At 39.5% G+C, this 18,110-nt stretch overlaps 1 protein-coding gene across 4 annotated transcripts in view; it reads left to right on the top strand.

Moving 5' to 3' along the window:
- NFX1 (nuclear transcription factor, X-box binding 1) overlaps positions 1-18,110 on the top strand; it is a 72,872-nt gene that overhangs the window by 30,620 nt on the left and 24,142 nt on the right. For 2 of the 4 annotated variants that reach the window (XM_027614934.2, XM_027614936.2), the window contains exons 8-13: positions 2,950-3,049; positions 3,129-3,346; positions 7,981-8,078; positions 11,779-11,809; positions 15,784-15,863; positions 16,785-16,893. In XM_027614934.2, coding sequence (XP_027470735.1) covers positions 2,950-3,049; positions 3,129-3,346; positions 7,981-8,078; positions 11,779-11,809; positions 15,784-15,863; positions 16,785-16,893 — 636 coding nt within the window. Of the gene's footprint in view, positions 1-2,949; positions 3,050-3,128; positions 3,347-7,980; positions 8,079-11,778; positions 11,810-15,780; positions 15,864-16,784; positions 16,894-18,110 lie in introns of all 4 variants that reach the window. The other 2 variants (XM_027614933.2, XM_027614935.2) reach the window with 1 other exon arrangement.

The following is an 18,110-nucleotide window of genomic DNA, read 5'->3' as shown; positions in this document are numbered from 1 at the left end:
GGAGGAGAGGGAGAAGCAGGCTCCTTGTGAGCAGGGAGCCCAACATGGGGCTCAGTCCCAGGATCATGACCTGAGCTAAAGGCAGATGTCCAACAGACTGAGCCACCCAGGCGCCCCATCCTTATCTTTTTGATACTAGGCATTCTGACTGGTGTGAGGTGATATTGTGGTTTTGATTTATGTTTCTTTGATGATTAGTGATGTTGAGCATCTGTCAGCAATGTGTATGTCTTCTTTGGAAAAGTGTGTATTTGGGTCCTCCGCCCATTTTTAACTGGATTATTTGTGTTTTTGGTGTTGAGTTACATAAATTTTTTTTTTTTGGTTTTTTTTATTGAGTTGATAGAGACACAGCAAGAGAGGGAATGTAAGCAGTGGGGAGTGGGAGAGGGATAAGCAGGCTTCCCATATTTTGGTTATTAACCCCTCGTTAAACATCTCATTTTCAGATATCTTCTCCTATTCGTTAGATTGCCTTTTTGTTTTATTGATGGTTTCCTTTGCTGTGTAAAAGCTTTTTATTTTGTTATAGTCCCAATGGCTTATTTTTGCTTTTATTTCCCTTGCCTGAGGAGACCTATCCATAAATATGTTGCTAAGGGCAGTGTCCAAGAGATTACTGCCTATGTTTACTTTTAGGAGTTTAATGGTTTCAGGTCTCTCATATAGGTCTTTAATTCATTCTGAGGATACTTTTGTGTATGGCATAAGAAAATGGTCTAATTTCATGCCTTTGCATGTAGCTGTTAAATTTTTCTGGCACCATTTACTGAAAAGACTCTCTTCCCCGTTGTATATTCTTGCCTCCTTTGTCATAGATTAATTGACCGTATAGTTGTTTTTTTGTTTGTTTTGTTTTTTAAAGATTTTATTTATTTACATGAGAGAGAATGAGAGATAGAGAGCACGAGAAGGAAGAGGGTCAGAGGGAGAAGCAGAGTCCCTGCTGAGCAGGGAGCCCGATGTGAGACTCGATCCCGGGACTCCAGAATCATGACCTGAGCTGAAGTCAGTCGCTTAACCAACTGAGCCACCCAGTCGCCCCAATTGACCATATGGTTGTGGGTTTATTTCTGACCCTCGATTCTTTTGTTCACAGCTGTCTGCTCACACCCCCAAAAATAAAAAAAAAGCGCCTGTGTTCTATCTGAGCAGAAACTTAGCAAAGAAAAGCCTCCTTGCAGAAATTCCCAGTTACTAGGGTTAATTTACCAATTCATTGATTCCATAAATATTGGTTGTATTTCCTACATCTGTATTCGTCCAATAAATCTTTATTGAATAAATGAATCAGTTTTAGAACAGGGGATGAAACTGCAAATGTACTTACTGGAAGATGGAATGTAGATTTTAAAAATCAAAAGTCTTGGTTAGGGCTTTTATTGATTTGAGGCTTTCCCCTTTCTCGTGTCTCATTGAAAGTTTTTGGTCTGTTCATTTTATTTATAAACATTATTTCTAATGTTTGAAGTTAGAAGTATTCTATTTTATTTTTTACTAAATATGTGATTTTAAGATTTGATGTTTTTTATAATGTTGCATTTATTTTGATGTTGATTTTCTGTGCAAGTAGATATCTAAGTTGTACTGAGAAAGAAGGAAAGCATCATTAGGTCTGCAAGATTTCAATTCAGTTTCTACTCTTTTGGTCTCCATTTATTATGTAGAGCCAAGTATATTTGCACAGATTGATTTTTTTTTTAAAGATTTTATTTATTTTTGAGAGAGTGAGAATGAGAGAGAGAGAGTACATGAGAGTGGGGATGGTTAGAGGGAGAAGCAGGCCCCTCGCCGAGCAGGGAGCCCGATGCGGGACTCGATCCTGGGACTCCAGGACCATAGCCTGAGCTGAAGGCAGTTGCCCAACCAACTGAGCCACCCAGGCGCCCTGCACAGATTGATTTTAACAGGATAAATTTTTATTATAAATTGAAAATGTGAAGTGACACTTTTTTTTTTTAAGATTTTATTCATTTATTTGAGATAGAGAGTGAGAGCTGGTTGGGAGAGGGAGAAGCAGACTCCCCGCTGAGCAAGGAGCCCAATGCAGGGCTCAATCCCAGGACTCTGGGACCAGGACCTGAGCCAAAGGCAGACGCTCAACCGACTGAGCCACTCAGGCGCCCCATGAAGTGACACTTAGAAAAATTTTATTAGTTGATGAAAATTAATTATCAGACTTGTTACATTTTTAATACATCAGAAACATAACTCCTTAAATATAACACACATTTATTGCTAACCTCAAGAAGTAAAGGAACTCATTATTTCTTGAACCCACAGGAAGATCTGTAGATGTTGGACCAGGTTCTTTATCTAGCAAATAAAAGTCTTGAGTTGTTTGAACTTTCTACTCAGTGTGAATACTCAAACATGATTACTTCAAATTCAATAGTAGTAAAATACAAATTATTAAGGATTTTATATTGCGCTTATTTTTTTTATTCCTTTTTAGCAATAGAAAGTGTTTGTGAGCATTTTATGTGAACCTCAATATATAAAGTATTAAATCTGTGCTGCTTTGGTTGGAGAGAAGATGGCAGGGATTCAGTAATCAGCTCTTCCATGACTGTCACCAGCTTAGCTTCCATCTTCTGTAACTTCTCCAGAGGACCCCTGGGAGCCTTAGGGTGAATGGTACTCAGCCATGGCCTTATGGGCCAGGTAGTAGTCTCTTAATTTAGAGGGTTGCTTCACTTTAATGCTGTTTTGGGGATCGGCTGCAGAGGCACCATGAGATACCGACAGTCTTACAAGGCCCTTTTTACTTCCTCTGATAAAGCCTTTTAGGTGGGTCTTAGAGCTTCTATATAAGCCCCATTTATTTCTGCATCAGGTCTGGTCAACACTAATGAGTAGCATTTTGTGCTAGGTTCTTAGAGATTGTTTGGAATATTTTAAGAACCCATACAGTTTACTCACCTTTGTTTTTGAAATTGTGTCCTCAAGTATGCTACTGTGGCAGCACTTCCCGAGATGTGTTATGTGGAACAGATATAGGAAAGTCTGATGGATTTGGCGACTTTGGCTGTTTAAAGATATGTGGCAAGTAAGGTTTTATGTTTTTCTCAGTTAGAATAAAGCCATATTTTATGCAACAATTATGTAACTGTTGTTTTTCTTAACAGGGACTTGAAATGTGGGAACCATACATGTTCTCAAGTGTGCCACCCTCAGCCCTGCCAGCCATGCCCACGGCTTCCCCAGCTGGTGCGCTGTTGCCCTTGTGGCCAGACTCCTCTCACCCAATTGCTAGAACTTGGAAGTAATGGTCGGAAAACATGCATGGATCCTGTCCCTTCGTGTGGAAAAGTGTGCGGCAAGCCTCTGTCATGTGGTTCCTTAGGTAACCAGTAGGCATAGTTGTCTTTAAACATATGAATGAAAATGTTTGGCAACAGTGACTATATAAGCAGAATAGTGTTCAATTTCAGTTATGATATCAGAGGCTTTTGAAAATACTAATGATCAAATTTGTATGGGCACTTTTTCTTTCCTCTTCAGAATATACTTGTGAAAACTCAAATATGCCCAAGTGATCTCTCCTGCTTCAGGTATTTTATTGCCAGCTTAGGACAGTTGTGAGATACTGTCCCATGCAGGGCTGGTGCCGGGGGTGGGGGGTTCAGTTTCTCTTAGTAGCCTGCAGTAGTATGAAAACCATATATCCTTTTACCAATCCAGGGTAAAGGCATTTTCATATAATGGGAACATGTTAAATAACTGTGGGTGAGATGTTTAAGAACTAAAATGCTAAGTATAATAAAACTTCAGCCATTTGGAGTACTCAGGAAATACTTTCTCTATAGATAAGTTTCCCATCTAGTTGAGGGAAAAGACCTCCTGAGCATCATTTTGGAAGGACAGTTTTCTAAAATTTACATTTGCTTTCTTTAAACAGAGGTTACTGGAGATAATTTTTCTCTTTATTGACCCAGAGTCATCATTTTCCTGAACCTCAGTTAATTGTATTATGCTGGGTACAGTGATGCCCTTAGGGCCTGCTAAGGTTTCTCAGGCAATTTCCCTACACCAATATGCAGTTTGAATTGTTTTATCTACTTGTTAAAGTTTTTGATTGTTTATTTCCTGTCATTGCTTTTAGTATGTCTGTGTGCCTACCATTAGTGACTCTCCCTTTTTCCTGACTTGTGGCTTCTGATTACTTGGATATAGAAACCAGAAAAAGTTTGTTAGAATTAGCTTTAAAGTAATAGTTTGAGTTCTGGAATGTTCTGAGGTAGTCCTTGGAGAATATACCTGTATAGTTTTGCAGTGACTTGGCACCTTCTCTCCTGGGTAAGTGTTCAAAGGCTGTGTATTTAGAAAAATGGACATGGGCAACTGAGTCTATATAAGAGAGGTGTTCCTATAACTAATTGGCAAAGCTAAAATCTTTAGGTTTGGTTTCCATGTTTATCAAAAAGAGAGATTTCATATTTCTTCCAGATACCAGCAGAAACCGGTAGGTACACCCTACCTAATTATTTTTTACAGTGTGACTTTAAAATTCTGTATAGGGGAGGAATGCTCTTTTCTCATGTTTTAATACATATTTTTAGTGCATTAGGAAAATCAGTTGTCTGTTGGTTCTCTTTGCCTACTGTAAAAATGTATCTTCAGATAAGCTCTGTAAAGTGGAGTTTAAATGACTTCAAAATCAAGAAGGATGGTAAAGGTCTTCCCTTTTCAGAAAGCTCATGGGTCAGTTTTGTAATAATTTCATATACGATGACCAGAAATCCCACTGTGGGGCTAAGATATGTGACAATGAGAGAAGGAGGAAATGTGAAATGGGTAAGTGCATGGGGACTTGAGCAAGAAAAGGATAGTAATTGTCTTTATAAACAGGCCCAGGGGGTGGGACAAGACCACATGAAGGGGTTTGAGGGTAACCACTTGTTACCTCAACAAGTTTTTAATCATGGAAAATTTGTAAGGAATTAGGCTGAGTTGGATTGAGAAACTCAAAAGACAAGCCCATGACTAGTGAAAACAACGGCTGTCAAGTTTATTCAGACCTGACTTATCTGTAGAAAGCTTGCTGAGGTTTTTTAGTAGCTCACTGAATAGGAATTTCCATCCTAGACAGATCGCTTTAGTACAAGACACTAGGGAGAGTTCTGCTTTCAGGATGGGAACATGAGCTACATGGACCCACTCCCCAGCAAAACAGGCAAAGCTAGGGAACATTATTACGAAGCAATCATTTAAAGTTTCTGGAAATGTTCCTGTGGGCATACATCAGATGAAGAAGTATTTTTTATTAAAGAAAATCTAAAATTCAGTAAGAACAGCAAGTCTGTGTTGTTGTTTAAGTCACAGTCCACTCCCTTCCTTCCACCCCAAGCTCAGCTTAACAAAAGCTATATTCAGGATAGGTGTGCCAGGAAGATGAGGCTGCCTCTACCCCTAAGCTCCCAGTCAAGGGTTACCATATCTCCCTGGGAGGAGCAGACTGCCAGCATTTTTCATCCCCTGTGACTCCAAGTTGAAGAGGCTAAATTTCTGGTAAGCACAGCTGAGAGATTGGGGGCTCTCTTCCATACAGGCCCACCTATAAGTCAGAGTTTTTACCCCATCCATAACAGGCTAGACTACTGGGGCCCCAGTCATCTTCACCTCAGCTCACTTTTAGAGCAGATGTTCCACACTGGGAAAAACAAGCCAAGAAAACCAGAGGCTGCTGTCCCACTCAGCACCAAGAGTAACTGACTGAGACTTTTCCCAGGGGGAAAGGTAATCCATAAGAAAAGAGAGCTACAAAGTATTCCCCCAAAGGAATGGACTTTATAATTTGTAACACTGGAGAAGTTCAGACCTAAATAAAGGCCCTTTAGAAAATAATACCTCTTTTTAATTAAGGGCAATAAGCGAAACTGTAAGCCAGCTAGTTCAGCAGAAAGAACCAGGAAAAGAGACAGCTAAGAGGAGCCCTTCTGAGGTCAGAACAAACTTCACAGACTTTACTCAAAGACTACCCCTACCCACATTTCATTGGATCAGACTGCTGGGCAATTTATGCCCAGCAGAGAGAAAGTAGAATAAAGAAAAGTGAACGGCACCTCTAAACGAATGCGGGGCACTTTTAAGCACACAAGCATATATGTAATGGGAATACCACAATAGTAGGAAGCAGAAAAATATTTGAATAGCTGAAAACCTTTCAAGTTTATTGAAAACCATTAATCTATGGATCCAAGAAGCTCAACTTATCCAATAGGATGAATTCAAAGAGATCCACACCTAGACACAATTAAAAAGCTGAAAACCAAGGACAAAGACAAAATCTTGAAAGTATCAAGAGAAGTATGACTCCTCTCATACAAGGGAACCCCTATAAGATTAACGGCAGACTTCTCATCAGAAACAATGGAGAACACTACATCACAACAAGAAGACACTGGAATGAACTATTCAAAATGCTGGGGGGGGGCGGGAACTGCCAACGAAGAAGCTTCTATCCAGCAGAGCTATCTTTCAAAAATGAAAATAACAGAGAATTCATTCCTAGTAGATCTACTTCACAATAAATATTAAAGGAAGTTCTTCAGATAAAAGCAAGTAAACCCAGATATAAATTCAAATCCATATGAAAAATCAAAGAGTAATGGTATTTACATAATTTTAAATGATAGCGTAAATGTATATTCTTTTTGCAACTGACTTAAAATTAACAGTTGTGTAAGATAATATGTAATTATAGTATTAGGCTTGTAACATGTGGAAATATATCTGACAATAAGAGCACAAAGGGGGTGGGTGGGATCAAAGTTGTACTGGAGTAAGGAAGTGATATACCAAGTGGTAACTCAGATCTGCAGGAACAAAGGAAGAGAACCAGAAATGGTAAATAAGATGATAAACACAACAAACTATGAATGTATGCTTGCTCTCCTATTCTCAGCTTTAATAAAAATTATATGAAGTAATTAATGTATTATGGGGTTTATAACATGTAGACATAACGTATAACAATAATAGCATAAAAGAGAAGAGAGAATAGAGCTCCTACATAGGATTAAGGTTTCTGTATCTCGTTGGAATTAGGTTAGTATAAATCTGAAGTTGATTCTGATAAGATGTGTATGGTAAGCCCTAGAACAACCATTAAGAAAATACCCCCCCTAAAAATAGGGAAAAATACCATTAAAGGAAAAAAATGTTAAATTAGAAAATATTCACTTAATGCCAAAGAAAGCAGTAAAGAGGATTACATTAACAAAAAAGACATGAAGGATACAGAAAAGTAAAAGATAAATGGCAGATATGATCCAACTGTATCAATAATAATGTGAATGGATTAAACTATTAAAAAGCAGAGGCTATCCAATCAGTTTTTTTTATAAAGCACATGATCCAACTATGCGGTATCTTTAGAAAATATACTTTAGAGTTAAAATTAGGCTGAAAATAAAAGAATGGAAAAAAACACATTTAAACAGTAGCCATTAGAGACTGTGGCTGATCCCCGAGGTGTCCTTGAAACAGGATTTGTCCTAAATCTAATTTAGCAGGATGAATGGCAGACCTCTTATCACCAGAGAGTTGCAGAGCTGGAGTCAGTGAGGTTATGGATCATGGTTTCTGATTGTTTATGATCTCCAGATTTTCAGAGTCAAAAGAGTACTTTAGTAAAGTCATCCATGGCTATAATTTTAAGGATATCCAAGTCTAACCTTGAGACTTGAGGCCTGAAGAAAGAAGTCAGAAGATCTGATTTTTGACTTAGGCAAAGCATTATGCACTCCACAGGATATTCCAGTGACTAATTCTGGGCCCTTTCTTTGCCAGAAAAGGCCCAGCCTGCTAGATTAAGAGAGGATAGAGGAAGAGGCATTGACTACATCCTTCTTCCCTCAACTCTGATTCTGGAGTTGCAGGGCATAGAAGTAGAAGACCAGTGTGGCTAGTGAACTTGGGAGTCTGAAAATACATACTTGCAGTGTTCATTCCTAGCTCTTTTCATTTTTATTAAAGATTTCATTCATACCTGCGAAAAGCTCTGCCATGAAGGAGACTGTGGACCATGCTCTCGTACATCAGTTATTTCCTGCAGATGTTCTTTCAGAACAAAGGTAAATTGTAAACAGTGTTAGAGTTGTTATCACCCATACCTTTTCAATTAGTGATTATGGGATGGGAGGAATCAAAATAACATGATAATGTTTTATTCCTCTCATAGTATGTGTGATTTATTCAGTCCAGCCAGTATATGCTGACAGCAACCAGAGGTCAGTTGTAGGGTGGGTATTGGGGGTGGGGGAAAGTATCACTCCAGGCTCTGAGACCAGTAATGGGGCTAAGGCAAGTATACAAGTGTGATAATGCTAGATGCTAGTATAGAACAAAAGCACTATTGCAAGGAGTTAGCTAACTAAGAAGTTGGAGAGAACACAGTCCACAAGATCACCTTCATTTCTGACACCCACTGCAAGAGTTTAGACAACTGCTGAATTAGAATAGTCCACAAGACCCTAACTTCTGATGCCAACTGCAAGTCCAGTGTCCCCAAGACCACCCTCAGGGTTTGATAATTCACTAAAAGGACTCAGCAGAACTCATTGAAAGCTGTTGTAATCGTGGTTACAGCGGGGCAAGGATACAGATTAATACCACCCAAAGGAATAAACATACAGGGCAGAGTCCAAGAAATACCAAATATGAAACTTCTAATTGTCCTCTCCCTATGGAGTTGGAACAGTGTTACTTTCTCAACATCAGTTGGTGATAATATGCATGGGGTATTGCCAACCAGGAAAGGTCACCCGAGCCTGGGTATTCAGTTTTTACTGAGGCTCTATTGTGTACACATGGTTGACTGCCCATGTAGCTGATCTCAATCTCCAGTGTCACCAGAGGTCTCCGGTTACCGTGTGACCCAAAGCCCCACACTGAAGTACATCATTGGTCTTGGTGGTGTAGCCAGTCCCCACTTTAAGACTTTTCAGTATGGCCAGCCTGTACCCTAAATTATGTTACACTGTGTGATGACCCAAGGCCTCAGGCAAACAGTGACTCTCCTATGGAGCATGATATTCCAAAGGCTTAGAGATAACCTCCCAGAAGCCAATGGCAAAGGCCAGACTGCCCTTTCAGAAAGGTTAATTCTTAACTGTACAACTGTTTTGTCAATTTCTACTTTCTGCCTGGGGCAGTTTTGATTGGACTTTTTGTTAGAAAAAGGACATCTTGGGGCGCCTGGGTGGCTCAGTTGGTTAAGTGACTGCCTTCGGCTCAGGTCATGATCCTGGAGTCCCAGGATCGAGTCCCACATCGGGCTCCCTGCTCAGCAGGGAATCTGCTTCTCCCTCTGACCCTCTCCCCTCTCACGCTCTCTATCTCATTCTCTCTCTCAAATAAATAAAAAATCTTTAAAAAAAAAAAAAAAGGACATCTTACCATTTTTACCATTCCTATGCTTGTAACCAAAGGCAGGAGCCTTGCTGTGGAAGTCTTGTGGGTAATCCAACTTGGAGAACATACCAAGTATTGATCTGTCCTCTTTGACCCACTTTCAGTGCACTTTCACTGCTCCCAAGCCCAAGGTCTGGGTAGCCGCTGACTTGCAAATGTTCTGAGGATATAGTCCATAAATTGGGTGCTAGCTTATTAGGTAAGCTTTAGAATAAAAATGTAAAAATATAGTAGTTTATATGTGGCAAAAGTTGTGTGTGTGTGTGTTTTTCCTGAAAGAAACTGCAGAGTACATGGGGCAGTAGAGATATTTTGAATGTCAGCTACAGGACCTTGAAGACTGAAGTACTGTGATTTAGTGATCACAATTCTAGTAATGCCCAGAGGTGCTCTTTGTGACCAAGAAGCACAGGCAGGTTCGGATGCGTGAGCTAGAAATGGCTACTGTCAGTTTGCTTCTTTCTCCCCAGCAGTCCCATTCTCTGTGCTTTTTTGCTTCTCATTCACTGTCCTTCCTCACTCCCTTGAATACTGGACCCCATAGCAGTGAGTGTACTCATGATAAGCTGTGTGTAAATAGAATTTTTTCAAATAAGTTTTATTCTAAAATTGCTGGAAGCACTCCCTATCAGTATTAATTCTGTTGAAACCTTCGACAAAGTAAAAAATCTTCTTTGAAACTGTTGATCATGACCTCATTGTTTAGCCAAATTTTTCATGAAATGTCTTTTGTAATGGAATGGGCTTTTCCACTGGAAGTAAGTCTTCTTTTTTCCTTTTTTTTTTTTAAATTAAGATTTTACTTAGAGAGAGAGCAAGAGAAGGCATGAGTAGGGGAGGGACAGGGAGAGGGTAAAGCAGGATCCCCACTGAGCAGGGAGCCCGACTCGGGGGCTCGATCCCAGGACCCCGGGATCATGACCTGAGCCGAAGGCAGATGCTTAACCGACTGAGCCACCCAGGCGCCCCTGGAGTGAGTTTTCTAGATAAATAAAACTTCTTAAAGCTTCAGAGGTGGTTTTCTTTTAATCACTTTGGTGGGAATCTTTGAAAAATGTGTGCTAGGGGCGCCTGGGTGGCTCAGTCAGTTGGGCGGCTGCCTTCGGCTCGGGTCGTGGTCCCAGGGTCCTGGGATCGAGCCCCGCATCGGGCTCCCTGCTCGGTGGAGAGCCTGTTTCTCCCTCTCTCTCTGTCTGCCGCTCTGCCTACTTATGCTCTTTCTCTATCTCTGTTAAATAAATAAATAAAAATCTTTAAAAAAAAATGAAAAATGTGTGCTGTATCTTACTATCTCTTAACAAAGAGAACTGTATTTAAGTGTTTGTTGGTAATTCATACTGATTTTAGGGATCTATAGGAGCTCTGCCTTTCCCTGCAGTTGTAGATACACTCTAGCATGTCATTTCTACTCTGTAATCCAGTGTTTGCATTAACTGGAACATTCGCTCAAGAAATATTCATGAGGCTACTCATGAAATTTCTAGAAAACATATGGGGAACTTTTTCTTATCCAACCCAGCCAACTAATTTATCTAAAACATCTTTCTAGCCAGAATCGTCCATTTCTTAGACCTTTTTACTTCTGTTTTCAGCTCTAGTAGCTGCCCCTTTTTTCAGGGTCATTTTCACTAAGATAGAGTATTTTTATCATTTTGCTAGTTTCTGAGTACATAGCAACCTGTGAATGACATCAAAGACAAATTCAGATGTAGATGGTGGGCAGCCAAGCTCGCTCCCTCCCAAGTGACTGACTTACTCCTGCACAGCTGCCTGTCCACACTTGTTATTCAGGATCATGCCTCAGCAAGTTACATGTGTAGATCTTGGGGTCGTTCCTACATAATTACTACAGTAATACCCTGAATGCCAGAGGACTACTATATTCTACTTTGCTGCATTTCAGCAGTGTCAGGGCTGCTCTTAAGTGTGTTGAACTGTTTGCCTCTGGTACCAGATTGTTACGTATCTGTAACAATCACATTTTCTGCTTTTTATGGGTTTTTCTGTCCACCCGTGCCTAGAAGTTATTTTTCTTTGCTTTGTATACCTTTAGCCACCCCTCTTTCCACTCAGATTTTATAATTCCTAATCTACTTTAAATTAGGAGACCAGACCACAAAGATTGTTACAATTATATTTGCATGAAGTGTCAGTAAACCTGGTGCCCTGTTGTGAATAAAGCATATTAATACAGAGACTGAGCTAACCTAGTCCTAGAGGAGTAAAGTTGGTAAATAAGTGGCTGCCAGAGAAGTACAGGATATTTAGGATATCCATGTTACATTTAGCTTTATACTATAGTTGAGTTGTTTCATTTATTCCTAAAGGAGTTACTGTTGTCTTTTTTTCCTTTTTCCATAGGAGCTTCCATGTACCAGTCTCAAAAGTGAAGGTATGACTGGGAACGGGCAAGAGGGAACATTCTGGGGTAAAAGTAATTGTTCTCTATCTTGATAGGGGCTTGGGTTATGTATTTGTCATAATTCAGTAAAGGTAATTCAGTTAAGATTTGTGTATTTCATTGTACGGAACTTCTTCTACCTGAAAAGAAAAGTAAAAATCATAAATTGAATTCTAGTTAATGAAATGCTAAAGTTAGGATAAGTGTACCCATATCTGCAGCTTACTTTGAAATGCATCAAATTGGTAGGTAGAATAGGTGGATATGTGAAAAAGTAATGGTAGAATCTCAGTAATGGTCATATGGATATTCAATGTAAAGTTGTTTCAACTTCTTTATATGTTTGAAAATTTTCATAATAAAATGGTGGTAGTGGGGGTGAAGGTGAATAATACCTAATGCAGCAAACTTTTTACACACTGACTCTGATGCTTGATCCCCATAAGGCTTGCTATGACTGTTGCATACCTGGAACAGGTACTCAGCCAGCAGCCTTCTTAAACTTGAGGACTATGGTGTTCTTTCTTCCTTTGTCCTTGATCCTGACATTCCATGCTATTATGATTCTGTCCTTTGCTAACCATCTCACAGTCTTTTGTTTAACCTTAAAACCTTTTTGGAAAAGTGATAAAAGTTAAATAGAAGTTAAATGTGTACAAAATTAAAGCTCTTATTCTGGTCAGGAAGAAAACTGTATTGGGTTAGGATGCTTTTGTTTGCAGGTATCGAAAACCCAGGGAAAAGTAACATCAGCAATAAGGGAGTTTACTGTCTCACATAATAGGAAGTGTGGAGGCAGAACAAGTCCAGGCTTGGTTAATTCCAGCCTCACTGATTCCAGGACACCAGGTCAGCTTCTCTGATTTTTTTTGGTTTTTCCCTCATGGGTTTAAGTTAGCTACAGCAAGTCCACACATCTTACCCAACATCATCTAAAGGAAAGAGATTCTTAAGCTTCCCTTCTTTCATCCCCCCCCCCTCCCCGCACCAGAGAGCAAGTGGGGTGGGGGAAGGGCAAAGGGAGAGAGAATCTTAAGCCAGCCCCCCACTGAGCGCAGAGCCCGACTTCGGGCTTGATCTCACAACCCTGAGATCACGGCTGGAGCCGAAATCGAGAGTCTGATGCTTAACTAACTGAGCCACCCAGATGCTCCAAGCTTCCCTTCCTTCTTAAAGAGCAAGGAAATAAATCAGTTCTGAGAGGTTCTCAATACACTTTGTATCACATGCTCCTGCCTAAACCGGACATTAACAAGGGGAATGAAATGAACAGGCTAGATGAATTATTATTCTGCATTCATACTTCCAACTGAGTAGCACATAGGCACCCAATTTCTGAACAAAATTAAGGCTCTGTTAGCCTTAAGAAGGTGGGGAGTGGCTGTTTGGGAGGTAACTGGAAATATCCGCCTTAAGCCCACAGTCAAAATTTTGGTTATTGAAAAACATAATTTGAAAAAATTACATTAATACACTTATAAAGTAAAAAAATAACAGTGTAAAGTAAAAAGTGAAATATACCCTAACCTGATTTTTCCCCTTCTAGTTCCACTTCCCTGATGAAACTGTTATTAGTTTGTTGGGTATGGGTCTTAGATCTTCTTATGTATTCATATAGGTGTATACACATGCCCATTAGTTTTGTTTTTTCTTCTAAACTTAGGTTTATACTAAACATGCTGTTTGCAGCTTGGGTCTTTTTTTTTTTCTTCAGTAACATATCAAAGACATTTTTCCATGTCAGTGCATATAGCTCTCCCTCTTACAGAGTATTCTGTATGTGGGTATGCCACAGTATAGTGCGCCATTGCCCTTTGGGTGGTCATTCAGGTTGTCTCCAGTTTTTCCCCATTACGAATAATGCAGTAGTCATCTTGTCTGACATTTTAAAACTTTATGATGAAATATTTCAACCATAAGTGAGAGTAGAAAGATTAGTATAATAAACCCCTAAGCACCCATCATCCGTTATCAACATTTTGCCTCTCTTGTTTCATCTATCCCTCCCTTCCCTACTTTTTATTTTCACTAGAGTACTTTTAAAACAAATCTCAAGCATTATTTCACCCACCTAGCACCTAGCACCTAGCCCACTTTTAAAAATTGAGATAAAATTCACATAACCTAGAATGGGCCATTTTAAAGTATACAATTCAACGGCATGTAGTAAATTCACAGTGTTGTGCAGCCATCACCTCTGTCTAGTTCCAAAACATTTTCATCACCCCAAGAGGAAACCCTGTATTCATCAAATTTTCATTCCCCACTCACTCCTCCCTTAAACTCCTGGGAACCACTAATCTGCTTTCTGTCTCTACGGATTTACCTTTTCTGAGTATTTCATATAAATGGAATCATATAGTATGTAACCTTTTATGCCTGGCTTCTTTCACTTAGCATGTTTTCAAGATTCATCCATGTTGTAGTACATATCAGTACTTCGTTCCTCTTTATGGCTGAATAATATTTCATTGTATGGATATATTGGAATTTATCCATTCATCTGTTAACAGACATTTGGATTGTTTCAATCTTTTGGCTATTATGATTAGTGCTACTGTGAACATTTGTACACAAGTTTTTGTTAAAATACGTGTTTAAAATTTTTTTGGATAGGGGTGCCTGGGTGGCTCAGCCATTAAGCATCTGCCTTCAGCTCTGAGATCGAGGCCCGCATCGGGCTCCCTGCTCCTCGGGAAGCCTGCTTCTCACTCTTCCACTCCCCCTGCTTGTGTTCCCTCTCTTGCTGTGTCTCTCTCTGTCGGATAAATAAATAAAATCTTAAAATAAAATAAATTTTTTTTGGATATATACCTACAAGTGGAATTGCTGGATCATGTGGTAATTCTGTGTGTAATTTTTTGAAGAACTGCCACAGCTGTTTTCTGTAGCAGCTACATCATTTTACATTCCCATCAACAATGTATGAGGATTCCAGTTTTTCCACATTCTCTCCAACACTTATTTTTTGTTTGGTGTTGGTTTTGGTTTTGGTTTTTATGTGTTTTTTTTATTATAGCTATCTAAATATATATGAAGTCATATGTCATTATGGTTTTGATTTGCATTTCCTTAGTGACGATGAATATTTTTTAATGTACTTTGCCGTTTGTAATCTTCTTTGGAAAAGAGTCTTTTTAAGTCCTTTGCCAATCTTTTAATTGGGTGGTTTCTCTTCTTGTTGTTGAGTTGTAAGAGTTCTTTATGTATTTTGGGTCCTAGACCCTTATAGATAGATGATTTGCAAATATTTTCACCCACTATTTAGGCTGTCTTTTCACTTTCTTAATGGTGTCCTTGGTGCACAAAATCTTTTAATTTAGATCAAGCCCAATTTCTGTTCTTTCTTTTGTTGATTGTGCTTTTGGTGTCCTAGCCACTTTTTTTTTTAGCCACTTTTAAAACTATATATGTATAGGAATGATTTCTTTTCTTTTCTTTTCTTTTCTTTTTTAAAGATTTTATTTATCTTTAAAAGAGAAAGAGACAGCGAGAGAGGGAACACAAGCAGAGGGAGTGGGAAAGGGAGAAAGTAGCAGGCTTCCTGCCAAGCAGGGAGCCCGATGCGGGGCTCGATCCCAGGACCCTGAGATCATGACCTGAGCCGAAGGCAGTCGCTTAACCAACTGAGCCACCCAGGCACCCCAGGAATGATTTTGTAAGATAGAATTACCACTGAAATTTTTGATAGATACATATGTACATCAAAAATTTATACTCCTATCCACTGAGTGTGCCTTGTTCTCTCTACACCTTCACCCATACCAAATATTAATCAGTCTCCCATTGTCTTTTTTTGACAATCTGACAAATGAAAAATATCTTTTTATATTTATTTTCACCATAACTAACTTATTTATCTTACTACATTTGTATTTCTTCAGCTTGTAGTCACTCAAATATTTGTTGAATGAATGTTCATATCCTTTGCCCTTTTTTTTTTTCTTTTTAATTGGCCACAGCAGATGCTACATTTATGTGTGATAAGCGGTGTAACAAGAAACGGTTGTGTGGACGGCATAAATGTAATGAGATATGCTGTGTGGTAAGTGGACCTATCATTAGGTACAGTCAGATTGCATTCATCCAGGGGCTGGGCATCTAGAAGCCTCAGCCATCTGGAATGTAGCCCAGATTTAGAAATCACTGGGAGGGACCCCTGACCAGCAGTGAGAGAGCTGCCCAGAGAGACAGGCCTTTTTAGGCCCTAGCCAGGTCAGCCTGTGGCAATATGGGGGAAGAGAAAGAAGAAAGAAGCCTCAGGCTCCAGAGCCCAAGATCACCAGATAAGCGTATAGTCCTCTGCAGGAGATTATGTGCTGTCCTGACACACAGACTGGGCTGGTCTTAGCACTTCAGGCTTTGGGTTTCACATACAATGTGGATCAGGTCAGTAGGCAAAATGAGTAGGGCATTTTTGAAAGGAGCAATTTTCAGTTATCTCAAATAATTCACTTATATGGAACTAAATAAAGGAAGCACTCCCTGGCAGTACTGTGTTACCATGTTGTGCATGTGTGTCTTGTGTATAAACAAGATAACACAGTGCCAATACCAAAGTAGTGCATGTATACACACACCTATATATGTATATTACACATAATTGTTATTTCTAAAGTTTACATATTGATAAGATAAAGAGTGATAAAATTGGACAACATACCAAGACTTATAAATCAGTATTCGAAAGCTTAAAGACTTCCTCTTATTATTGAAAATTTCAAACATATACAAAAGCAGAGAGATTAGTATGAGTCTTAAATACCCAACACCCAACTTCAGTAGTGATCAGTTCATGACTAATCTTATTTCATCCACGTCCACACCTACTCTAATTATTTTGAAGCTAATTCCAGACATCATTTCATCCATAAATGTGAAGAGCTTCTCTTTTATTACTTTTCTTGTTGTTTGTGGAAAATATAAATGGAGATAATTTTACAAACACATATGAATCTCTTCGTAGGATAAGGAGCACAAGTGTCCTTTGATTTGTGGGAGGAAACTCCGTTGTGGCCTTCATAGATGTGAAGAACCTTGTCATCGTGGGAACTGCCAGTCCTGCTGGCAAGCCAGTGAGTGTCTTCACTGTATGCTTTATTTTAAGAGTTTTCTAGAAGTTCAGGCATAATATATTTTGAGGGATTGATTTACTTAATTTGGTATGGGTGACTGAACTAAGCCTAAGTATTTCAGATATGTTGAGATGTTAAAAAAAAGTTATTCTAGTGCTGTATTTTCTTCCCAGAACGTATAAAACCTGGGATGTAAGTAAGAATGCCAAGGTAAGATCTGGTTCATTACTGGATTACTCTTAAATATCATTAACAGATTCTGCCCTCAACGGTCTTCTTTCTCTATATTATTAGCAGCTGTTTGGAAACTTGGTTTTAGGATGCATTTACATTCTTAAAAATTATCAAGGACCCGCAAAGGCTCTTTTTATGTGATTTATATCTGTTTACCATAGTAGAAATTAAAACTGAGAAATTTTTTTAAAGATTTTATTCATACTGCTTCTCCCTCTCCTTCTGCCCCTCTCCCACTTGATGCCCCTTCCCCACTCTCTCTCTCCCTCTCAAATAAATAAAATCTTTTAAGAAGGTAATATACTCATTGCATATTAGTATAAATGACTTCTTTTTTAGGATTTTGTTTATTTGAGGGGCGCCTGGGTGGCTCAGTTGTTAAGCGTCTGCCTTCAGCTCAGGTTATGATCCCAGGGTCCTATGATCAAGCTCCTCATCGGAGTCCCTGCTCAGCCCTTTTTTTTTTTTTTTTAAGATCTTACTTATTTATTTGACAGAGGGAGACACAGCAAGAGAGGGAACACAAGCAGGGGGAGTGAGTGGGGGAGAAGCAGGCTTCCCGTGGAGCAGGGAGCCCAATGCGGGGCTCGATCCCAGGACCCTGGGAGCATGACCTGAGCCAAAGGCAGATGCTTAACGAGTGAGCCACCCAGGCGCCCCCCGAAGGCAGATGCTTAATGACTGAGCCACCTAGGCGCCCCAAATAAATAAATAAAATCTTTAAAAAAAAAAAAAGGATTTTATTTATTTGAGAGAGAGAGAGCATGAGTCGTGGGGGAGGGGCAGAGGGAGACGCAGACTCCCCACTGAGTAGGGACCCCAACGTGGGGCTCAGTCCCAGGACCCTGGGATCATGAGCTGAAGGCAGATGCTTAACCAACTGAGACACCCAGGTGCCCTTAAATGACATATTTTTAAAACTATTTTTTTTAACTAGAAGAGTACATAGGTTCTCATCTGCTTCCAAATTAATCTGTTGCAGT

The sequence above is a fragment of the Zalophus californianus genome, chromosome 13 (genome assembly GCF_009762305.2).
Source record: "Zalophus californianus isolate mZalCal1 chromosome 13, mZalCal1.pri.v2, whole genome shotgun sequence".
In the NCBI taxonomy this organism is placed as follows: domain Eukaryota; kingdom Metazoa; phylum Chordata; class Mammalia; order Carnivora; family Otariidae; genus Zalophus; species Zalophus californianus.
Note: the sequence above shows the minus strand (reverse complement) of the source record. Positions and strands in the feature narration are given on the sequence as shown.